This window comes from Vipera ursinii (genome assembly GCF_947247035.1).
Source record: "Vipera ursinii genome assembly, chromosome: Z".
NCBI lineage: Eukaryota > Metazoa > Chordata > Lepidosauria > Squamata > Viperidae > Vipera > Vipera ursinii.
Window position 1 is genome coordinate 61,965,418 of NC_139517.1, and position 26,016 is coordinate 61,991,433.

The 26,016-nt window shown below is 40.5% G+C and overlaps 1 protein-coding gene across 9 annotated transcripts in view; it reads right to left on the reverse strand.

Moving 5' to 3' along the window:
* Positions 1-26,016, reverse strand: part of CUL1 (cullin 1) — a 107,456-nt gene that overhangs the window by 17,087 nt on the left and 64,353 nt on the right. For all 9 annotated transcript variants that reach the window (XM_083378285.1, XM_083378282.1, XM_083378281.1 and 6 more), the window contains 7 exons: positions 14,587-14,694; positions 14,397-14,503; positions 11,763-11,811; positions 11,265-11,396; positions 5,164-5,281; positions 4,088-4,164; positions 2,632-2,763 (listed from right to left, as the gene is read on the reverse strand). In XM_083378285.1, the coding sequence (XP_083234411.1) occupies positions 2,632-2,763; positions 4,088-4,164; positions 5,164-5,281; positions 11,265-11,396; positions 11,763-11,811; positions 14,397-14,503; positions 14,587-14,694 (723 nt within the window). The remainder of the gene's footprint in view (positions 1-2,631; positions 2,764-4,087; positions 4,165-5,163; positions 5,282-11,264; positions 11,397-11,762; positions 11,812-14,396; positions 14,504-14,586; positions 14,695-26,016) is intronic.

The following is a 26,016-nucleotide window of genomic DNA, read 5'->3' on the forward strand; positions in this document are numbered from 1 at the left end:
GATAACTTTTATTTGAATGAATTTCCAAATTCATGTGAAGAAATTTATCAAAGCAAATAGAACAGTATAAAGCTTTATCTTTCATATCAAAGAATTCTTTCTGTATTGTTTGCTATTTCATGTAAGCTGAAAAATATCTATTAATCAGATTTTCAATAGAGAAATCCTGCATGTCCAGTGAATGTTTTCAAATTACATAATTAAGAAAAAAAGCAAAAATGAAGAGACGTGAGATATTTGAGTGCTAGATAGATACAGTGCATTCAGAAAGTATTCATATCCCCTTCACTTTTGTCAATTTTGTTATACTCCAGCCTGATTCTACAGCTGTAGAAATTCATTTTTTCCATTAATCTACACTCAGTACCCCATAATGACAAAATGAAAATAGAATTTTAGAAATGTCTGTAAATTTATTAAAAAGAAAAAACAAATATCATCTTGACATTCAGACCTTTCACTCAGTACTTTGTTGAAGTACTTTGTTGAAGCACCTTTAGCAGCAATTACAGCCTCAAGTCTTTTTGGGTATGACACAACAAGTTTGCATGCCTGGTTTGGGGGATTTTCTGCCATTCTTCCTTGCAAATCCTCTCAAGCTCAGTCAGGCTGGATGGGGAACGTTAGTGGACAGCCATTTTCAGGTCCCTCCAGAGATGTTCAATAGGGTTCAAATCAGGCCTCTGCCTGGGCCACTCTAGGACATTCACAGAGTTGTCCCTAAGCCACTTCTTTTTTGTCTTGCCTATGTTCTTAGGATCATTGTCATGTTGGAAAGTGAACCTTTGGCCCAGTCCGAGATCCTGAGCATTTAGAGCAGGTTTTCATTGAAGATATCCCTATACTTTGCTCTATTCAGCTTTCCCTCAACTCTGATCAGTTTCCTGGTCCAGGCTGCTGAAAAACACATCATGATGCTGCCACAACCACGCTTCACTGTTGGGATGATATTGGACAGTTGATGAGCGGTGTTTGGTTTTGTCCAGACATAACGTTTAGAATTGAGGCCAAGTTCAATCTTGGTTTCATCAGACCAGAGAATCTTGTTCTTCACAGTCTGAGAGTCCTTCAGGTGCTTTTTTGCAAACTCCATGTGTTTTGCACTAAGGAGAGTCTTCTGTCTAGCCACTCTGCCATAAAGCCCATTATCAGTGGAAGGCTGCATTGATGGTTATCCTTCTGGAACTCTGTTCCATCTCCACACTATATCTCTGGGACTCAGTCAGAGTGACCATCAGGTTCCTGGTCACCTTTCTTACTAAGGCCCTTCTCACCTGACTGCTCAGTTTGACCAGGCGACCAGCTCTTGGAAGAGTCCTGGTTCTGCCAGTTTTCTTCCATTTGAGAGTTATGGAGGTCATGTGCTCTTAGGAACTTCAGTGCATCAGAAATCAGAAATCTGCGTTGCCCAGATTTTTGCCTCACAATAATCCTGTCTATTAGGTATGCAGGCTTCATGGCTTTTGCTCTGCTACAGTATGAATTTTCATCTGAGAGGCCTTCTATAGAGAGGTGTGTGCCTTTCCAAATAATGTCCAATCAATTTAATTTACGGCAGGTCGACTCCAAGCCAGGTGTACAAACACATCAGCAATGATCAAGAGAAATGGGAGGCATCTGAGCTAAATTCCAAATGTTTTTACAAAGAGTCTGAATACTTAAGCCAATGTGATATTTCAGTTTTTTTCTTTAATAAATTTACAGACATTTCTAAAATTCTGTTTTCACATTGTCATTATGGGGTACTAAGTGTAGATTAATGAGAAAAAAATAAATTTCAACAATTGTTGAATCAGGTTGCAGCATAACAAAATTGACAGGAGTCTGAATACTTTCTGAATATACTGTACATGCACACTAACTATTCAAGGAATTTTATCTATAAGTGGCTTATTTACAACTGAATACACACACACACACATTAATATTTGCAGGACCCTCTGCTGCCAGGAACGACTGCCCATTGCCCTGTGCGCTCACACAGGGAGGGCATCCTCAGGGTGCCGTTGGCCAGACAATGTCGACTGGTGACCCCCAGGGGGAGGGCCTTCTCTGTGGGGGCACCTGCCCTTTGGAATCAACTCCCCTTGGAGCTCTGGATGGCCCCAGATCTTGTTCCTTTCGTCGCAACCTTAAAACATGGCTTTTTCAACAGGCCGACCTGGACTGATGGAAGGGAGGTTTTCTTAATTTTGTTTTATTGTGTTTTTAATTGGACTATTTATGGGATAATTTGATTTAATACCTTTTAATGTTTGTATTTTGTGTTTTTATCGTTGTTAGCCGCCCTGAGTCCTTTGGGAGATCACATACATACATACATACATACATACATATTAATATGTTAATATTAGTATATATTAGCAGCATATTTTGTGTGATTTAAACAAATATATATTAAGAAGGCAAATAACATACATGGAAGGGATGAGGGGAGTTTTAGAACTTTAATATGTAGCATAGAAATGTGTCTACATGTGAGCCACAACATTTGTTCCATGTATTATGCCTTCCCCTCCTGCATTTTTCTAAAGGATTACTAAAAGATAGAAATACTAGCAAAATTTCCAAATTCAAGCTATAGTGCCAGAAAAAACAAATTTCTTAACATTCTATTACAGTGTACTTTACCTGCAGTGTATATCGGTTTTTGAAGCAATTGGTAACTAGTTCACCTTTTGATAGCTGATATAACCATGTTAATTTTCTTCCACTGTGACGACTTGCATAGAAAGCAGTAAATCTCTGATAACTGCGCTCCAGCTGCATTTCAAATCAAATCAAACCATACCATATTTACATTTTCAGTCTTAAGGATAATACAAAAATGGAGTCAATAATTGGAGCCAGTTATTGTTGATGTTATTCAGCCAAATTTGTCAAAAGATTTTGGTGCCAGTTAATCTACCTCAACATGAACTGGCTATGAGAACCCTCAAGCTGAGTATGTATCTTTTGAGGAGAAAGCATGCTGTCTACAATAGATTTTAGACTTAATTTCTAAACAAAAACCAGCACTTTGACAGTTTCTTTTCTTCGTTCATTGACAATCATAAAATCCATTACCGAGTCTACAAGAGTCCAATGTTGCATAATACTATTTGACATAGACGACATAAAACAGACTGTCATCAGTAAAGTATATGAAAAACATTAATTTAACATGAAAATGGGCATTTCATCCTCAACAATACTGAATGAAGGCATTAATTGTGTAGTAACTCCTTGATTCTCATGGCAGCTATAGTATTTATTGGATTTATAATCCGATATGAAAAAGTTCCATAAATAAGATTTACAATCAGCAACTAAAAAAAAGCTGCACTTCAACTTGTTCCTTATTTCCTAAAGTTTAGCAGAAGACCATCATCTTGACCACTTTCCAGAAACTTAATAGAGAGACAAACTACTCCATAAGTTTAGGACAACTGCAAAGAAGGCTTACTTTTGGACCAATAACCTGCTGATCTATTCTGGGAGGGAGACCTTTAGCATATTGCTCAATCACGTGTACAGGCATATTGTATTAGGAGGTGTTGATTCTATAGCTTCTAGGACTGGATATATTACTTCGTAGGATTATGCTTGAAACCACACAATCAGCTTAGACGGAGTGGAAAGTACACCTGGAGAATGTCCAAACTATCTCTCTGACTCAACATCAAATAAAGAACAACAGAAAAAAAGTAGTCAGCATCACTGATTTGCTGTGAAAGATAGATTTGTGAGTGACAATGGGTACAAGCAGAAAAAGATGGGTGAATCCAAGTTGGACAATCAGAATCCTCTCTCTCTCAAAAAAAAAGAAAAAGAATTAAAATATGTTATTCTGACATCTATTGACAAAATCAATAAATCCATCCAGAATTTACAGACTTCTGATGTGATGAGATGGGACTAAATAGAGCTCACTGTACTAAGCATGTGAACTTAGTATGTGTATGTCACAAATTAAAAATTAAATAAGGCTTAAAAGACATTGCTAGATTTAATGCCTCAACCAGATTCTACTTCACCATCAACCTTCCACAATATTACAATCTCCCTAAATCTTAAAATATACACTTAGAAACTAAGATGGTCTCACCTCTGATGGAAGAGCAAATGCACAAGACATTTGAAAGGGCCAAGATCCAGAGCTTAGCACTTGTATGCTGAAGTCCACTAGTATAAAAACATGAATAGTCAGTAATTTTGTTTCAGTCACTGACCAACAAAACAGATTTATATGATATGCTGAAAATGTTAAGAAATAAGTCTATTGTTTTCAGAGATTCATAAAAGATATTGGAGAAAACTGCATAGAAATTATTTCAAACACAAGAGTAATTGAAGTAAATTACAAATATCATGCAATCATTTCAACTAATAAAAATATTAACTGCACAATTCCATGTCCAAGATCTTATCCGTGTTTAATTCAGCCACACGATAACGCCCGGCCAAACTTAGTTCATATAAACTAAGTTAAGTAGTTTGGGACAATTGTCAAGAAAATTAAATATGTATATCTATACAGTTCTAGGAACTGAGCCTGACTGGAGAGAGTTATTACCCTTTTTGTTGGTATTTGCTAGAGCTTTGAAATTTCCTAACTGGAGGCCAAGGGTAAAACCATTTAAAATTAATAAGACTTCCAAGTTAAAATTTTATCCTGAATATCAGAATAGTCTTGCACATAAAAGTCCATTCTTGGATTCTAATCACTCTTCTCACCCCAGCCTTCTTTCTTTTTCTCAGCAGTATAATTACTGATAAGGCAGTTTCTAAAAATTGAAGTTGGAATCTCTCATAGTTCAGGACAAATCACCTAAAGTTATACATAGTCTTGTCTTATAGAACAAATTTTTTTTGTTCTTTTTGACCCTTCTCACTGCTTGCAATATAAATTGTCTCCTGAAACCCTTCTTATATTGACCCATTTTTTTAAACAAATTTTCTTTTGCCATGCCCACTTAGGTCCCTTCTTATTTTGTTTCTGGAGAGTTACCTTACTGATAGAATCCTAAATCCATTTATATAATTTATGTCCAATATTGCATTGATTAAAAAGGAATAGAAAAAAAAGACTTCCTTCATTAACATGCTATTCTCTTTCACCAATCTATAAAAAAGTATATTAATTTACAGATTTGAAAACAAATACATTTAAATTTTGCTTACAGTCCAATGGCTCTGAATTGGATAGGTGCTTTTTGAACTGCTCATTCAGGTCTTTGCTTACACCTATATCTTGGAACATCCTTTGAAGTTTGGATGTATACTCAAAGCCACAAGCTTGCTGTAATGAATCAGAGAAAATTATGAAATTATACATTTTGAGAGAAAGTAATTCATACACTACAGAAAGATCTCACCTATAAGTCCTTTAATACACTGTAAACAGTATAACAATAATACTTATGTTAGAGCTTCAGTGTGACCAAAATAAACAAAATGATTTTTCTAGCAACTTAATTATTTTTAGCATCTGAGCGTAGAAAATTTCCAGCCTTGATCTGCACACTAAAAGTTAAATGTAAATTTATCATTTAATTTCTTCTATGGTATACAAATTCTGTAGCTGCAGCTTGCAATTCCTTATAAAATGGTTCACTTTAAGTTATTATAATTATTGGATTATTTAAAATAATATATTTATGGGCTTCCGGTTCTGCGCAGCTAGTGCCACAGCTGAGGGATTGCAAAGATCCACGTCCTATGGCTGATTTCTCTCTGCTTAGGGACCCTAAATGGGCCTAAAGCCACCCTGGAGAGCTGGCAAGGAAGGAAGGAGGGAAGCCCTGCCGATCCTGGGGAGTCGGTGGTTGATCCAGACGTCTGGGGAAAGCTCTCCAAAAACTGACAGAAGAAAGGCTAGCATCATTCGTGAATCTAACTCAAGCTACATGCAGCCGAAGCCAAAAAGCACTAAACTAAGCATGATTGTAAACAGCATGAGTGAACTGGGTAAGAATATTGATTTTCTCTCTTCTATCAGACTGATTTCCTGGGAATAAAAGGAAAACCTCCAGAAGTAAAAATCCTCTGAAAGTGAGGGTGTGTGTGTGTCTTTGTTCCACCCTCCTCTAAAAGGAAGCAGTGAATTAAGTTTACGGAGGATGGACTGGTGCTGACATGTGGTGATGGATGAAAATACTGCCCTAAATATACAGCCCAGAAAGAAAGCCAATATCAGAGTACCACCAGTCGCCCAGCAAGATGTCAAAAACTTGACCCCCCAAAAAAGGAAAAAATGATAAGGTACAGGTAGTCCTCGACTTACACCAATTTGCTAAGTGACTGTTTGAAGTTACAACAGCACTGAAAAAAGTGAATTATGACCATTTTTCACACTTATGACTGTTGCAGCATCACCAGGATCATGTGATTTACATTCGGATGCTTGTCAACTGATTCATACTTATGATGTTCTGTGTCCCAGGGTCATGTGATCAATGGCGGGGGGCGTGGCCAGCTCATCACTCAGGTTGTGGGATGCCTGTGGGGGGGAATCTGTGGGTCTCTGGTGGAGGGGAATGGGACTGGGATGGGTGCTTTCCCTCTGATCCATTGTCTCTTCCTTTCTTTCCTTCTCTCCCTCTTTGTCCCTTCCTTCCTTCCCTCCCTCCCACTGTCCTATGCTACGCCATCCAGAGCCCAGCCTGGTTTTGGCAGGCAGCAGCACATTCTCAACCACACGGAGTGGCTGGGCGAAGTAAACCACCAACATCATGGTCCTGCCTTTGCGCGCGCAGAGGCAGAAGAGAGCGCATGCACCTGAGCCTATGCATGCTGTTCTGTTCCAGCCTACGACCGGCCCTGTTTGAATGTCAAGGACAACCCCTTTTTATATAATCAATAGGCCGGAACTAACCCAACCAAATTTATTTACAAAAGTTAAACGAAAAGTTCAAACAAGACTTAAACCAAAAAGGTTAAACAAGAGTTAAACAATAACAGACCAGGACTCTAGCAGAAGCTCTTCAAAGGGTTGCCTTCAGCAACCAGCACCTCCCACACATTCCCCTTTTAACAGCAGTCCCAAGGTGTGGCTTCTTATTGCCTTCTCCTGAGTTGTCTCATTGCTTTCCTCTGCTTAGTTCTGCTAGATAGCCTCCTGCTCCTAGTGTCCCTGAACGGAGCCAGCTGTGGATCGTCTTCTTCCAATCCTTCATGCTCACACAGCTGGGTCTGAGGAGGAACAAGACCGGAGGGGCCAGGCTGAGAGTTCTGTGGTGCATCAGAACCTTCCTCTGACACCAAAGGCTCTCCAAACCCCTCCTCCTCCTCCTCTTCAGAATTGTCCGACTCAGCTGCCGAAACCACAGGTTGATGCTGAATCACAACACGTGCGCACAGGCAGGGCAGGGATGTCACTGGTTCATCTCCCGTTTTCAGGCACGTATATTACGAACTGGCTACTTCTCCCAATCATTTTCCCCTACTGGAGCCCAGCATTTGAGCCAGGTTCCCCAATCCTCTCCATGTACATCGTTCTTCCCATAGCTCTCCCAAGCACTGTCAAGAGATACCCATTTCTGGCCTCATTGCTACCGTTCTTAAGTTACATTTGCACCTGCCCGAAGGAAGAGACCGACGCTTTTCTCCCTCCTCCAAAGGAAGGGAGACAAACCCACATCGCCACCAAGTCACCCTTCCTTTGGGCAAAGAAATCTCCAGACCCAACTACGAGACTTTTCAGCCTGAAGCAGAGTCAGAGAGCTGCGTCACTCTCGCTGTTTGGACTCTCTACTTTTATGCCCTGGGAGCAGCTTGCCTTTCAAACCTCCGATATCTAACAGAAAGGGAAACCCACTGCGACGCCTGTGCTCCACCACTGCAGAAAAAGAAGTGCCGTGTTTCCCGCCAGTGCAGGCAGCCCGGGTCCTGTGAGAGGCCGAGTGGGAATGAAGCAGCCCTCGGGTCTGCGCTGCAAAAAAACCCACAAGCGTTGGTGTCACCTGGGCTCCTGCCCAGCTCGCTTGTGGAAAATAGGCTGCTTGCTAAGTGAGCTGGGCAGGAGCCTGGGATACGCGTGGCTCAGCTGATCCTGGGCCCCTACCCAGCTCACTTAGCAAGCAGCCTATTTTCTGCAAGCGAGCTTGGCAGAAGCCCAGGATCAGCATTTCTGAGCACAACTTCTGAGTGCGGCTCAGCTGATCCCGGGCTCCTGCCCAGCTCACTCAGCAAGCAGCCTATTTTCCGCAAGCGAGCTGGGCAGGAGCCCGGGATAAGCGTTTCTGAGCGTGACTTCTGAGCACGGCTCGGCTGATCCCAGGTTGCCCAGCTCACTTAGCAAGCAGTTTATTTTCTGCAAGCAAGTGAGCCGGGCAGTAGCCTGCGATCAGCTGAGCCGCGCTCAGAAGTCGTGCTCAGAAACGCTGATCCTGGATTCCTGCCCAGCTCACTTAGCAAGCAGCCTATTTTCTGCAAGCAAGCCGGGCAGTAGTCCACGATCGGCTGAGCTGTACTCAGAAGTCGCGCTCAGAAATGCTGATCCCAGGCTCCTGCCCAGCTCACTTAGCAAGCAGCCTATTTTCTGCAAGCGAGCTGGGCAGTAGCCCACGATCGGCTGAGCTGTACTCAGAAGTCGCGCTCAGAAACGCTGATCCCAGGCTCCTGCCTAGCTCACTTAGCAAGCAGCCTATTTTCTGCAAGCGAGCTGGCCAGGAACCCGGGATCAGCGTTTCTGAGCGCGGCTCAGCTGATCCCCAGTAACTGCCCAGCTCACTTGCTTACAGGAAATAGGCTGCTTGCTAAGTGAAGCCCCAGGATCAGTGGGCTTCCCGGTGCTGATCCTGGGGCTTCACTTAGCAAGCAGTATGTTTTCCGCAAGCGAGTGGGCAGGAGCCATTCGCTTACTACCCTTCCCCCCCCCCAACACACCATTTCCTCACTCACCCTGCCTTGGTCGCCGCTCCACACGCTGTTCCTCCTAAAACAGGCCAGTCTGCCCCTTTTATACCTTTTCTTCTCTCCACCCTCCTCCTTCTCTCTTCTGGGTGCACCAGAAGCTCCAATTAGCATGTCTCCACAGATCCTGGGGATCCTGGCAAGCTCTGCACCTCCAGCTGATCTCCAGGTCTGTAAGGCTCCGTTTTTGACTCGTTCCCTCCCCCACTATAATTAGCTAGGCTGGGCTCATGTACGACCAGCCAGAGGCTCGCGTGCCACCAGTTGAAAAGCCCTGTCCTAAGACCACAAAGTAAATTTGATTTGCCAAATGGATTGCTGAGCTGTTGGGAGAACCACAAGAAATGGGGAGACGGGGTGATGAGAGAAATCTTCAATGAATATGAAAGGGCAAAATCTTTTTACAAAGACATGATGTTTGATTTGCCTAGGATATACACAACAACATTTACAAGATTATGGAAAGACTCTTTGATTCAACAGAATATATTGATTGGAAAAGATGCTTGGCAAAAGAAGAGGGCTAAAGTGAGAATTGAGGAATTAGATGATGGGGTATATGAGAGGGAATATTTAAAAATTAAACACTTGTTTGAATATAGTTGAAGAAATAGAAATATTTTAGTTTAAGAGGGATGAACTTTCCAAGTAAGACAGTATTTTTTCTTTTCTTTTTTCTTTTGTTTTTTAATTTGAGGAAATACAAAAATGCTTGGGATGATCAATATAAAAGAAATGTTTTAGATATTTAAATGTAATTGATTTTAAGAAAATTCCAATGGATAACTAAAAAGAAAAAAAATGTTTTGAATAGAGTAAAAAGACTAGATATTGGATTAATAAAATGGAACCTTTAAAGATTAAACATGTTTAATTATGGGTAAAAAGAACAGGAAAAAATGGGAAATAAGTGTATATTAGTTCAAGAGGGATATGTATTTTTAGTATATTTTTTTCTTATTTTTCTCTCCTTTTTTTCTTTTTCTCTCTCTTGTTTTTTCTTTTTCTATGTTTTTCTTTTATGTCTTTTTCTTACTTACTTTTTAAGACATGAAAATAGATTAAACACTTAAAGATAATTATCTCTGGGAAAATTTTAACCGGTAAGAATGTTTTGAACATTGTAGAGCAGACATGTCAAACTTGCAATGTCACGTGACTTTGTAAGACATATTGGGACTATTTTGCCATTGCCAGTAATGGGGTGGGTGTGGCTTCCAGATGATGCATCTGGCCCGTGGGCCAGCAGTTTGACACTCCTGTTGTACGGAAAATAAATTTAAATAAGAATTGTAAACAGGATTCATAACAAGGCAACCAAGATGACCTGATAGAAAAGAAGCATGATATTGATGTGATCATTATTGGTAGAAATTTTAGAAAAATCTTTACATTTACTTGTTATCTATCAAATTAATAAAGATTGTATTAATTTAAGGTTGCAAAGAGAACCTATTGGAAGAAGAGAAAATCAATCAAAGCTATAATGTGGACTTTGGAATACAGAAACTATTAGTGATTACTTTGAAAACATAAACCCAGACAATATGCTGTTTACCAAATATCAAGGTGTTTATGTTAAAAAAATCAATAAAATATATTTTTAATAATAAAATAAAATAAATAGATTTATGGAGAAATTACAACCAAAGCACCAAAAAAATAATTATTTTAAATCACCCGTTCACTTGTGGCAATTTAAAAGCTCACTAAAAATAAAAAAATTTATCAAATGATTGTTGTTTACTCTTTCATAAGCAAGTAAACATATGCACTTTTAAATTCTTTGTATGGGACGTCAATACACATTTTGAAAACAGAAGGTTCTAGAATCAATGCTCAAAAATGTTTTAAAGCAACAAAGTTCTGCTTAAGAGATTTCTGAGAACAAATGATAGTCACAAACTGATTTAAATAGATTAATATTCATATTTCATATACAGCTGTTCTGAATAAACTTCACCTATAAAAAAAACAAAACCCTGGATTCTCAAATCCTGGCGTAATTATTTAATTACATGATTTCATGTGAACAAATAACTATTTCTGTAAAGTTCAAAACTGTCCAGCTTAAAAATCTGAATATTATCAAAATAAGAAAATATTTAGCTTAGGAATGCTTGAAAATAAATGTTTATTATGGGCAATAGTGAACCATTTTAAATCAATATCTTGGACTGGGAGATAGATGAGGAAACTATTCTATAATAAAGAAAAGAAAATCATTTAAAATATATTTATTTAATTACCAGATTTCTTTAGATATTTTCAATCAATATACATATTTATATAGTTTATGAGTATCATTATACAGTAAGGTTCTGGCAGATATGAGCAATAAAAGAAACATAAACAAAAGGGAAACACACCTTCAGTTTGGAGATCATACTTGCTTCAGCATCATCACTAGCACTGTTCTGGTGCACAAGCCTCTTTGCCAGCATTTTGGCATAGAATTTTTGAAATACATCTTTGTCTTCAATATATTTGAAGACCACCATCTAGAAGAAGCATGGATTTTTGGTATTTATTTTTAGAACATGACTTTTATAGCCAACTTCATATTTATCTCAGCAAAAGATAATGATTTTTATATATTTTATAAAATATTTTATATATTGCTTTACACAAAAATAACTATATATTTGAAATAACTATTTTTAAGCAATCTAAAAACATACTTCTTGCTTCAAATAATTATCAACTGAGAGTAATATGGATTTCCAACAATAACTATCACATAAAAATAAGTGCTTTAATTATAGAAACAAGAAAGGTATATGGCAAGTTATCCTCCTTTAGTCCACCTCCAACTATCATTGTGAATCAATTTCTAAAAATATGCATATAATTATACATAAACCTACCACTTGGTTAAGTGTATCTTCCAGTTCAGCTTCCTCTGGATTCTTTGAGCTGCAGTCAAAAAGGCATTAATATTGTTATAATCCATATATATATATATATATATATATATATATATATATATATATATATATATATATATATATATATATATATAGCATTATTTTATAAGAGCATTTTTTCCATAATTAAAACCTGTGGTATATATAGCATTATTTTATAAGAGCATTTTTTCCATAATTAAAACCTGTGGTATATATAGCATTATTTTATAAGAGCATTTTTTCCATAATTAAAACCTGTGGTAGCCAAGAAAAAGTTTTCTTATTTGATTTAAAACCAGAAAAAAGTAATTGGACTCCTTCGATTCTTAATAAATTGGGCTCAAATCAAATAATATAAAAGTATTCTAGTTTCCCAGTTTTAGGGAATGGTTAAGATGCTGGCTAGAAATCAGGAGACTGTGGGTTCTAGTGTCTCCTTAAGAATGAAAGCTGGCTGGATGACTTGGGGCCTGTCACTCTCTTTAGACAAACTCACCTTATAGGGTTGGTGTTATGGGGAAAACAGGAGCAGGAAGGAGTATTATGTATGGTTTCTGCCTGAGTTATTTGTAAAGTAATAAAGCCAGGATAAAAATTTAATAAATAAACAAGTAAAACAATTTTACAATGGCTTATCTCCACATAACAGAAAATTACATTCCACTGATTTACCGTATTTTTCGGACCATAAGACGCACTTTTTTCCCCCCAAAGTATGGGGGGAAACGAGGGTGCGTCTTATGGTCCGAAGGTGATCTGTATGGCCAGCCCCAACCTCTGCAAGTGGAGCACGAATCGGCACGTGCTGAGAAACGCCGATCTCACGCTTCTGCAATCTGCCTCGCTCGGTTTCAGCTTCCCTTGCTACAAGAGAAAGCAGGCTGAAATGGAGTGAGGAAGATTGCCAGGAATGCGAATCGGCTGATCTCGCGCTGCTGCAATCTCCCTCGTTTCAGCCTGCTTTCTCTTGTAGCAAGGGAAGCTGAAACCGAGCGAGGGAGTTTGCAGGAGCGCAAGATCGGCCGATTCGCATGTCTGGCAATCTCCCTCGCTCCGTTTCAGCTTGTTTTCTGCAAGAGAAAGGGCCGCTTCCGCGGGTACTGCTCTAATGCAGAGAGGGAAGGACAAAGAGGGAGGGAAGGAAGGAAGGAAGGAAGGAAGGTAGGAAGGAAGGAAGGAAGGAAGGAAGGAATGAAGGGACAATGGGAGAGGGGGGGAGAGAAAGAGAGAGAAAGAGAGAGAGGAGAAAAAAATAGGGAGGGAGAGAAAGAGGGAGAGAGGGAGAGAGAGAGGAGAAAGAAAGGGAGAGAAATAGAGGGAGAGGAAGGGAGAGGAAGAGAGAGGGAGAGGAAGAAAGGGAGAGAGAGAGAGAGAGAGAGAGAGAGAGGAGAAAGAAAGAGGGAAATAGAGGGAGAGAGGGAAAGGGAGAGATAGAGGGAAAGAGAAAAACAGGGAGAGAAAGAGGGAGATGGAGAGAAAGGGAGAGAGAGAGAGGAGAGAGAAAGAAAGAGGGAGGGGGAGACAGGGAGAGAAAGAGAAGGGGAGAGAGAGAAATTAAATTAGTAACATGATTGTTAGGTGAATCTGGTTTCCCCACTAACTTTGCTTCTCAGAAGGTTGCAAAAGGCGATCACATGACCCTGGAACAATGTGACCATCATAAATATGAATCGATTGCCAAGCATCCGAATGTAAATCACATGACCCTGTGGATGCTGCAACAGTCATAAGTGTGAAAAATGGTCATGTCACTTTTTTCAGTGCCATCGTAACTTTGAACAGTCACTAAGTGAATCATTGTAAGTCAAGGACTACCTGTACTTTATCATTTTTTTCCCTTTTTTGGTGGGGGGTCAAGTTTTTGACACCTTGCTGGGCGACTGGTGGTACTCGGACATTGCCTTGTACTAAAAGTGGTACAATGGATGAAAAGGTTGAAAAGCCCTGTTTTAGTATACCGGTACTATTTGGTTCAGAATTTTGTTTTTCTTGTTTGCCTGCTCTAAAAACTGGGTGCGTCTCATGGTCAGGTGCATCTTATGGTCCGAAAAATACGGTATCTATTTATAGTTTTACTTGTTTTTCATTTAAAAAATAATTCCTAAACAGAATACAGCTCAAGACAATAAGAATACTCTCACACTAAATATAGATGTATAATACAACAAATCCCTGGTTGAAGAAGCTTTCAGTTTTTGATAACTGAAAGCTAACTGCTGCCACTAATCTAGATTGGAATTCCTAGTTCTCAGTATTTGTTCTGAAGTGAAACATCCTATTTAATTTACTGCATGGAGAATCCCTGGTAAATGTATATGACTGGGCAAGTAAACAAAGAAGAACATAATATATAATGATTCAGGTTCTCTACTATATAACACGTTACTAGCAGAAGGAAACCGAACTTGGCTAAAGAATATGATGGCAGCTAATGCAATTAAAATCTAGTCTGCAAAATTTTACAACAGTTGTAGCTTCCAGGGCAACTTAAAAAACAACAACCCATAGGCAATAATGTTTAAAAGTGAGATATCAGTGAAATGGGGAATAATCTAGGAAATCAGAAGATACAACTTCCTCCAAAATAGGTACCTTTTCTTTAGCAGAGAATCACAATACCGTGCCAACAACTCTGGAGATTTACTAGATGATTGTGCCATTTTCGTTACTGCATTATTATTTATGAAGCGACCACAAGCCTGTGAAATATATAAGTGAAATGTTCAGACAATTCCAAAATCAGTAACTTGCTAGTTATAAATAAAGTACTTAAACATATTACCTTGTCTAGAGCTGCAACAAAGCCAGCATCATTGTTGAAAGCTGACATGACTAGTGCATTGTATTTCTTATGAACATCCAACACTGTTTGCACATACATTTTGGGATCCTAAAAAATTAAAAAAGCAGTGACAAACTCTCTTAATTTCTTTCAACTGCATGCTTTGGAGAAATATTTTCATATCCATCTATTTAAATTGATTGTAAAGGAAAGCTTGATTACATTTAACATTTTACCTAATCATATATCTTCTACTGAAACAGTACCAGTGTATTTCTTTTAACAAAAAGCTTCTGATTATAGTACCAAGGTAACCTGTTCTTAACGGATAATAACATATGTTCCCTCAACAAAATCTTACCCAGACATTTTATTATATCAAAACAAATGAAATCAGTTTGTCTATTTCTAATAATTCATTTCAGCAGTTGTCAAATTGTGGTTTCAAATTCCTGAAACACTGAGGTTCCACAAAGATAAAATATTTATTTTAAAATTTCTCAGTTTTAATTTCCAAAATAAATATAGAGATAGACGCAATCCGCATAAACCACTTTGAGGTCTTTAACCCCTTTTAAGAATGTAAAGGGGTCCTGGGACTGCAATGTTTGAGAATCACTGATTACAGAAAAAAACAAAGAATAGGTGTATTCATACTTGTTTATACAAGTTAGTGAGGGAAAAAATTATTTGATCCCCTGCTGATTTTGTACATTGCCCACTTACAAAGAAATGATCAGTCTATAATTTTAATAGGTTTATTTTAACAGTGAGAGACAGAATAACAAAAAAGCAAGAAAAATGCATTTCAAAAAAGTTATAAATTGATTTGTATTTTATTGAGTGAAATAAGTATTTGATCCCCTATCAATCAGCAAGATTTCTGGTTCCCAGGTGTCTTTTATACAGGTAATGAACTGAGATTAGGAGCATTCTCTTAAAGGGAGTGCTCCTAATCACAGCTTGTTACCTATATAAGACACCTGTCCACAGAATCAATCAATCAAACAAACAAACAAACAAACAAACTCATCCACTATGGCCAAGACCAAAGAGCTGTCCAAGGATGTCAGGGACTAGATTGTAGACCTACACAAGACTGGAATGGGCTACAAGACTATCGCCAAGAAGCTTGGTGAGAAGGTGACAACAGTTGGTGCAATTATTTGCAAATGGAAGAAACACAAAATAACTGTCAATCTCCCTCCGTCTGGGTCTCCATGCAAGATCTCACCTTGTGGAGTTTCAATAATCATGAAAATGGTGAGGAATCAGCCCAGAACTACGCGTGAGGATCTTGTCAATGATCTCAAGGCAGCTGGGACAATAGTCACCAAGAAAACAATTGGTAACACACTATGCTGTAAACAACTGAAATCCTGCAGCACTTGCAAGGTCCCCCTGCTCAAGAAAACACATGTAGAGGCCTGTCTGAAGTTTGCCAGTGAACATCCAAATAATTCAAAGGACAACTGGGTGAAAGTGTTGTGGTCAGATGAGACAAAATTCAAGCTCTTTGGCATCAACTCAACTCACCGTGTTTGAAGGAAGAAGAATGCTGCCTATGACCCCAAGAACACCATCCACACCATCAAATATAGAGGTGGAAACATTATATTTTGGAGGAGTTTTTCTGCTAAGGGGACAGGACAACTCCACCACATCAAAGGGATGATGGATGGGGCCATGTACCATCAAATCTTGGGTGAGAACCTCCTTCCCTCAGACATGGCATTGAAAATGGGTCATAGATGGGTATTCCAGCATGACAATGACCCAAAACATATGGCCAAGGCAACAAAGGAGCGGCTCAAGAAGAAGCACATTAAGGTCCTGGAGTGGGCTTCCAGTTCCGGTACAGCCAGACATGTGAGGGAATGCTCCCCACGTCGTCTGGATTTCTTCATCAGGCGACCCTTGTAAAGGAGTCGAAAGTTGCCCTGGAGGGGTGACGAGCGGGGAGAGGTCTCTCCAGTCAGTGGTAGAAGGGCGGCGGCCCTCCTGTCGGCTTGGAGCAACTCTCCCAATCGAGGAAGAAAGGATTGGCCACTCCCATGGCCCATTGTTTCAGCCGTTTCCTGCCGAAGCCAAAATTACAACAAAGCACTTGAAAGCATTTGAAAACTGGATGAGAATTGCCTTCTTCCTTTCCTAATTGTCTACTTTTTCCTGCCAAAAGCTCCTTGAATTTGCTTCCCCCAGTGAGGAGAGAGAAAAGGGAGCTTTTTCCCCCCCACCCTCCTTAAGGGCAGCCTTTGATCACTTTGGGAGCAAAAAGAAAACCTTGAACAGAGTAATACTATTTAATTTGACTTACTTCCTTTCTATTTTTGGCGACCCAAAACTCTTATCCTCACAGAAACTGGCTATTCTGTCTATTTGATTAAAAAAGGGAGAAAAGAGAAAAGAACTACTTAAAAGTTACTTAAAAGTACTCAAAACTGATAAATTTACTCTGTCTGAAAAAGATTTTAATTAGGCTGGGGACATCTTGTGGCCTTTTTGGCAAATAAACCTGTTTATTTTGGAACTGCCCTTGACATTATCAGCTAAAGATAAAAATCTGAAACAGCTGGAGGTGAACTCAAGGCTTGTGGAGGTGAACATTTACTAACTTTTGTTTAAAAATTAGCCTCCACTAAGGACTGTTTACCACTACTTCAAAATGGAGACTGATCAGCCACAAACCTAACTTGACTATAAGCTCATATTAGAAACAATCCATAAAGTTTCTGAGATGTTTATCTCCAGGCTGGAAAATTTAGGTGCCAACTCCAATTTACAAGCTGTAACCCAGACTTCGACTAAAGAATTTGCAAATCAGAATATAACAAAACTGGAACAATACAACCGACAACTCTAAAAGTACAAGGAACTATCACTATGATGCAAGTTTCAAGAGTTCTGCTTTCTTGGTAGGGAAATGGAGGCAGGTGCTTACATTAGGAAGGATCTGCAAAGTGGTCAACCCGGAGGACAATTCCTACCATGAGGACTGTGCAGAATATTGTCTAATCACACCAGGGAGAAGAGGGAAAGCAAGTGCTTGGAGGAGGCCCTCCTGAAAGCTTGCCTGAGTAGCAGTGGCTCAGACTCTGCCAGCTTGTTCGATGAGGCAGACCTGTAAGAAACCGAAATGATCAATCGGAGTGGGGAAGAAGGATGACTGGGACACGAAAGTCAGAAAAGTAACCCTCAAGTGTGGCAGCCATCAACCTGGGTGAAAACATGAAATGGAGGGATTGCTCAATTTCAGTGAAGAGGAGGGTGAGAGGCCAGCGTGCTCCAGCTGTTTTCTTAACCAGGCCATCGCTGTGCTGGTGGAGGTGTTCAGAAACCTCCAAGAAGAGGCTGATCCCTGCCATGGCTCAGTAGCCATGGGATGAGAAAAGGAAGAAGAAATCCGGGAAAGTGAGCATCTGAACCCCGGCCCTTCCAGGAGTGCTTCAGAAGCTGTTGGAATGGCAGCCAAGGCCACTACCCCAGCCCATAGCACCCCAGTTGGAGGAGATAGGATGCCGGGCCAGAAGAAGAACTCATCCATCTGACTGCAAAGTTCCAGCCCTGGGGCTAAAGTAAGAGGGATCGCCCCAGCAGTTTCTTCCTAGTCCACATCCTGAGTTACATGTATGAATATGGGCAAGACATCCCCAGGGACCAAGGACGCATCAGGATCGTGACCCTGGCTCTGAAAGGTGTGGCTGCTAGGTGGATGGTGTCCCTACACAACATTGACACACCCGAACTCCAGAATTTTAACCTCTTCATGGCCACTCTAGCTGATCGGAAGGCCAGAGAATGCATCAAGACTATAAAGCAGGGCAGGTGACCCATGGCCGAGTACCCCGAGGGGTTTCGAGACCTGGCAGGCTGCCTTAACTGGCCAGAGGAAATCTTGATTGGCCTGAACGACGATCTCTACCAGGCTTGCATCACCCAGGGGGACCCAGCATGCCTCCATGGCTGGTACATCATAGCGGAAGAGGCGGAAATCGACCTGGCACTTAGTCAAAGGCGACTGGGTCGAACCTGGAGATGCTCCCCATCAGAAGGAAAAAAAGACCCCAACTGTGAATCTGTGTTCAACCACCTGCTTCAGATGTGGTAAAGAAGGCCATCGAGCAGCTGAGTGCCGTTCACTCAGATTACCCTCCCTATCACTAACCTACTAAAAACAAATGGGGTGAGCAAGCCAAAATCCAGTCAGCCATTGAAATGGACAATGGAGTGCCAAGTAGCTTTTGAGAAGCTAAAGAGACTTTTTTTTCTGCCAAGCCGGTGTTAAAACATCTGGACCCAGAGAAGCCAATTGTCATTCAGGCAGACGCTAGCGATGTGGCAGTGAGGCAGTATGGCAGTATGGCAGTGTGGCAGTATGCTCCAAGGGAATCAGGACGGGAAACTGCAACCTTGCACTCCAAAAAGCTCACTGAAACTGAACAGAGGTGAGCATTGTGGGAGGAGGCGGCACATGTAGTATGCTGGGCCCTACTCACTTGGAGGCATTTTCTGGAAGGGAGCTAAATCCCCTTTTTGGACTGATCACAAAAACTTCGAAGCACTGAAAATCCCAAGGAAGTTGTCCCCAAAACAAGCTCGGTGGTCCCAGCATTTCCACCGGTTTGATTTCTCCATTAAGTACATCCTGGGTATGGGGGGGGGGGAAGAGACCTTTTTGGCCAATGCCTTATCGAGGATGCCACAGTATAAGCAGAGAATCAGGAACTGAGTTTAGGCAAGCGTTGGAAAAGGACAAATGGCTCCTTAGCCATAAAAACCTTTGCTTGTTGAGGGATGAACTGCTCTGGGTAGGAGAAGAATTGTATGTGTCAAAAACCCATGCAACTTTGCCATGACTCAAAGATGGCTGGGGATTCCGGGTTCATGAAAACTCTCCATCTGACTAAAAGGCAATTCTAGTGGCCGTCTATAAAAAAGGACATTGAAAACTATGTGGCTAGCTGCAACGTCTGCGCAGCACCCAAGTGGAGACAGAGGAAAATGCCGGGATTATTACAAGCAAATTGCCAACCCTTCAGCACCCTGAAGAGAGATCTCTATGGATTTTATAGTAGAACTGCCAGAGTGTGGAAGAACATTGTCATTTGGGTAGTGAGAGAAAATTCCCAGCACTAAAATACAAATTGTTTGTACTGAATATCTACCAGCTGCACAGGGCCCCACATTATATCAGACAGGGGAGTCTAGTTTACTTTAGAGTTCTGGAGAGCCTTTTTGGACCTACATGGTACCAGCCAAGGCCTGTCATCTAGTCATCATCCCCAAACAAATGGTGGGACAGAATGTTCAAACTCAGTACTAGAACAATACCTTCATAAATTAACAAAATACAACTGGACTAAGTTGCTACCTTTTGCGGAAGTGGCTTACAACAAGGCAGTGCATTCAAGTACTGGTTACACCCTGTTCCAAGTGGCAACAGAACAAAGTTTTAACCTGATGCCTGAGTTACCTGTCAACGAACCCACCATCTCCTCCTTGAAGGAGTGGATTAAACAGCTGAAAAACACCTGGCCTGTGGTTAGAAAAGATTTGGATGAGGCGAGGGAGGTTATAAAACACAGGCAGATAAAAAAAAGAACCTAAACCATTCAAAATAGGGGGGGGAAGTACACCTCTCAACCAAATTCCTAAAATCCTTGCAGTCTTCAAAAAAGCTGCAGCCAAAATATGTAGGATCCTTCCCCATAAAATGCATAATTAATCCAGTAACAGTGGAACTGGCACTCCCAAAACCATTAAGACAAGTATACCCTGTATTTCACTGCAGCCTGCTTAAACGGGGACTAACCTCTTCCTTAAGGCCAGCTAAAGCTCTCCCCACCCCCGCCACAACCCATTATGGTGGAAGGGGAGCAACATTTTGAAATTACAGAAATATTAGATTCCAGAAAACATCATGTGCTGACCCAATACTTAGTAGTGTGGAAAGACCTCCCACCCTCCTAAAATGAGTGGGTACATAAGAAACATGTCAGAGCCCCTGAATAGGTTCCATGCCTGTTATCCAGATAAGCCTGACAAATGTTGTTTCAGTTCTTTCTTTATTATTTTATCTGTCTCCAGGTGGATCTCTCATTTTTCTGGTGTGTGTGTGTGTGTGTGTGTGTGTGTGTGTGTGTGAGACATGTCAGAACCCTCAATTATTAATCCCTTATATTCTCTATGTTTAGCTGTTTTGAGTTTTGCCATTCTCCTATGGAGGGAGGGGGGAAGACCAGAGGGCTTTGTACTGCATATACAATGCTTCCTGTATCTAATTTGATGTATTCTCTTTGGAATGTGAAAGGAATGCCTTGGGGCCATCTGCCTTATCTCTGTGCAGAGAAAGGAAACAGCGAAGACCTAACAACCTTGAGAGAGACGCCTTTTTCCATAGCTCAATGACACCTATGGATTGGCTTGTTTGAACCAAACAAATGGATGGGGTGGGGTTATGTTTTCGCGGGTTTTACCTATCGTTTTGGGCAGGAAGCCTTCAGATCCTGCCTAGCTTTCCTGCTGTCTGTACCTGGAAATAAAAGTTCCTTTTGAAATGATGCAAGTTTCAAGAGTTCTGCTTTCTTGGTAGGGAAATGGAGGCAGGTCCTTACATGTTTATTATTTTCATAAATAACAAGGTGGCAAACATACTCCTTCCTCCTCCTATTTTCCCCATAAAAACAACCTTGTAAGGTGAGCTGGACTGAGAGTGACTGGTTCAAAGTCACCCAGCTGCCTTTAATGCCTAAGCCAGGACTAGAACTCATACTCTTCTGCTCTCTAGTCTGGTGCTTTAATCACTAGACCAAACTGGATCTCAACTGATTTGTGCTAAAGCAAATAAATACTTGAACCATATTTTCATTTTAATTCAGAAGACTCGTAAAATAAATATAGTTTTCCTTTTGGGTCGAAGGACAAAGAACTTGAAAGAAAATTAGAGATTTTATAATTATATACGTTATCTGCAGCAAGATGTTTGTATGCCCAGAGAAAGACATATCAATTTTCACAATGGAAGAATGGATGGTAAAGGTGATAGAATTGGTGGAGCTGACAAAACTGTCTTAATTAAAGAGAAGAATTTGTTTCCACCTGAAAATTATTTCTGAACTTTGTGCTCGAAATGGGAAAAAAATGAAACCCACAAGCAGTCAATGGGGAAGCCAGAAGGGAAGGTTGCAAGTTGCTCAAGTAAATCTCTCCTATCCAGAAGGATTCACTCTATGTCTTGATTTGCTTATATTATGCCAGACCACCACATGTTCTCCTTCACTGGAAGCAACTACTGCAAATCTGTGTTTTCTGCACCAGAACCTTGCAACCTTTCCCATCCCAAAGGAGCCACCTGAAATCTTGCTGTGCTCATGCTGCACAAAACTATCTTGCACTTTTGCCTGCCCCATAACAGTCACCTCCAGCTGGACCTATCCAGCATTTCCTGCACTTGTGCCATGCAGTGCCAGAATCTTGTGCACTTTCCCCTGCCCTATAGCCGCCACTCCAAGCTTCACTGCACTAGTGTGTGCTTTCACTCTCCCTTTCCCTGCAGCAACCACCCCAAACTTCCCTGCCTTGCACTGAGCTCGACCCTTTCATACCCTTCCCTCCCCCATAAGTATTTCTATAGTTATGTGGTACTAGATTTTTTTGTACCTCTCCCATCATGCAGCAGCTACTTACCTACCAGCTGGCCTGCTTGTGAGCCACCTATTTACAGCTTTCTGCCAACTTCCTCACTGACTATGATTGTTAGAAATAGCAGGAAGCTATAACATTTAATGACCCATAAACCTCGCTTAACAACAGTAACTGGGACTGTTGGAATTGTCATTTCTAAATAATAGGGTCACATAATGTTGTATTTTGTGACCACATCACTTCCAAAGACAAATTCCAGTCCCAATTATTGTCATTAACCAAGGCTACTTGTATGCAGAAAATATTTCCAAGTGATTGAAACTCATTATCTTTTTCTCAGGGAGTAAATTTAAAAGAAACATATATGTATAATCTTTAAATACGGGCACTTCCTTCCTTTATTGCTACCACAGCAGTAGCTTCATTGTAGCCTGCATGGACCCATTCAGAAAGTACCAACAAGGGCAGATACTTGTATCATCAGAAAAAACTGGCTTACATTTGTGTCACAATCCATTTATATCTCATTTCTAACTGTATCTTCTGTGCAAAACCCAAAACTCACCCCCCCCCTGGATTCTGCCATTCCCAAGGAGAAGGAATAAACATGGGGGTTGATTGCTTCCACTTCCTTTCCTTAGATGTAATTTTTATTTCGCCTGCCTCTTACCCATCACAATAAGATTGATGAGAGGCATTTTCCTTCTCATCTCATGGGAAACTAAGAAAGGGGGTGGGGGAATCTGATTTGTTTCTCCGGGTGGAATGTGAGGGGATGGGATTGATTCTGTTACGAATGGACTGATGTTTCTCCTTTTCCCACAAGGGGCTTACCACTGGCACTTGGTTGATCCGGAACTGACCAAATGAACTGAGGGGTGGAGTTTGCTTGGGGACACTTTAAAAATATTGACCTATGAGGGGATTCTTCAGATCCTGTCTATTATATCCTCTATCATCTATGTCTTAGTAAAAGTTCCTGCTTGGATAACCTTGTCTCCAAGAGTCTCTTTCTTAAGATGTGGATTGAAGTGGTGTAAAAAAAAATCATATATATATATATATATATATATATATATATATATATATATATATATATATAAATTATTAATTAATTTGGTTTATATACCGCCCTACTCCCAAAGGACTCAAGGCAAAATTTAAAGACAATACAATATAAAATAAAAATTAAATTAAATTAAGTCTAGCCGCAAAAAATTAAAATCACAATTTAAAAACATTAAACCCCTCAGTCCAGACCAGATAGCTCAAAGAGCCAGGTTTTTAGGTCCCGGCAAAATGAACAAAGGTTGGGGGCAGTCCGGAGTTCCATTGGCAGTTGATTCCACAGGGCAGGCGCGCCCACAGAGAATGCCCTTCCCCTGGGGATTGCCCGTCGGCAATCCTTGACCGGCGGTACCCTGAGGAGGCCCTCCCTGTGGGAGCGCACAGGACGATGGGAAATTGACAGTGGCAGCAGGTGCTCCCTTAGATAATCCGGGCCCATGCCATTTAGGGCTTTATAGGTCATCACCAGCACCTTGAATCTCACCCGGAGGGCAACTGGAAGCCAATGCAGCTCGCAGAGAAGAGGTGTTATATGGGAGTATCGGGAGACCCCCATCACAACTCGCGCGGCTGCATTCTGCACCAGCTGAAACCTCCGAGTGGTCCTCAGGGGCAGCCCCATGTAGAGAGCATTGCAGTAGTCTAGCCGGGAAATTAGTTATATAAAAGCAAATGTTTCATGCTTTAGATACAGGGGATTGCTTACATGAAAAGAGCATGGTGAGGGGAGGGGTGGAACCTGGGTTGTTGTGTATGAGTCATCATCTAGGAATTATTTTTCTGTACCTTTTGGTTCCTAGTACCAAGACCAGATCTCTTTGTTCTGAAGGGGTATAAAAGGTGGAAAACATCTTTCCTGGTTGTTGCCTTCATCTCTCTACCAGTCACGAAGAGATGGGGTCATCCAACTCTATTTTGATCAAAATAAAAGTTGTTTGCTTGCTGAAACCTCGGCTCAGGAGTTTCTTTTGGCTCTTTTAAATTCCTGAGTAATGCTGGGGCAATTGTGAGGCTAAGTGTAAAACCTTACATCCTGGTGCCCAAACATGGGGACAAGCTTCAAAAGCTCTCTCCTCCCACATCTGGAGATCCCTGTTAGGGTCCCAGGGAGCTTTCATTTCTCAGCGGGAAGAAACCAACAGTGACTGAAGTGTGAGTCTTAGAGTGCTCCTGGGCATTTGACCTAGAAGACTCCTATGCTTCATCTTTGCTGGTGGATCCATGTCTAAGGAACATGAATGCCCGAATTCAATGAGGTTTCATGCTTCTCTACTGACGGGAGAAATTGCAACAGGCGCCTTGGAGAGTAAAAGAGATAAAAAAAGCTTTGGTAATCCTGGAATAAGACAGGAGGTTGATCACTCTGACTTTGTCCTCTACAGATAAATATAAAAAATAATAAAATAAATGAAGCATAAAGAAGTAAATGAAGAAATGAGTAAGAAAAGAGGAAGTTGAGAAACTGTCTTTTAATACAGGTTAGAGAGTGATTTAAGGGAAGTAATTAAATTGGAATGTAATTTTTTTGCAGAGATTTTGGTAATTTTGGAATAAGATAGGGGTCTGATCTCCCTGACTAGTACTCCAGAGCAAAAATTAATTACTAAATTACAAATTAACTAAGTGAAAAGGGAGGAAGCCATGAAACTATCTTGAAAAAGAAAAAGAAAAAAGATATGGGGAATCGTCAGAGTAATTTAAAGAAATAAATCAAAATGTACTCCTCTGCAATTTATTTTGAAGAATTTGGAGGTTTTGAAACCACAAGTGGCTGTCAAGTTTAACCCTGTCAGACAATGTCTGGTGGTGCTTTTTTTTTTCTTTCTTGCTGTATAGCAGTAAAAATAATCTTCAAGAAGGCAACTTTGAAAAACTTTGTAAACCTCCGCTTGGCTAGTTTATCTGATAACAGCTAAAACCACGGAAGAAAAGAAGATTCAAGGAAATGAAAGCAAGTTTTTTTCTCTCTCTTTTTCTTTTAATCTGGCTCTTTGGACTATTCGATTCCCTTTTGTCGGAGGTGAGGACACCTCCCCCTTCACACCTACAAAAGACCCGAGGTTCAATATTCCTTTTAGTCTTTCCCCATGTTCTTTTGAAGTTGGTGGGATAAATTGGAAGTAACCATAAATGTTCCCCTCCTTTTAATTAAAAGGGGAGGCCTGTTTTGGCCTCAAACTCCAAATTGATGTGTGTTTTGTTTTGTTTTATATATGTTTGGACATTTGGAACATTAAGCTTGGACTTGGAATGGTGAGCAAAATGGGAGATGGTTAAAGGGCCCTATAAAACCATATTTGGTTGGAATCACCTCATGATTTTTCTCACTTTTTGCAGGACAAGCCATATGTCTAAATGAATATTGTTTTACTAGTATTTGTGTATATATGGCTGTCTGTGTTGTTCTGTGTTATTTCCAATACTTGGAAGAGGGTTAAAATCCCCTCTGATAACACCAAACAAAAAGGCCTTATTTAAAAATGTATGGTTTGCCTGGAGAAAGTATGAAATGAAATGTTTGTATGTGAAATTGTTTATGCAAGCAGTTGGAATGGATGTGAATGAGTTAATTTGCTGATGTGTAAATGTGTGTGTGTTAGCCCTCAAAACCCACCCACCCCCACCCCGTCCCAGGCTGTGAAAGGAACAGTAAATTGCTGATTTTATTGTTGTAAATGGAAAAGCAATAGCAAGTGTCTGCATGTGCTGAGTTCCATG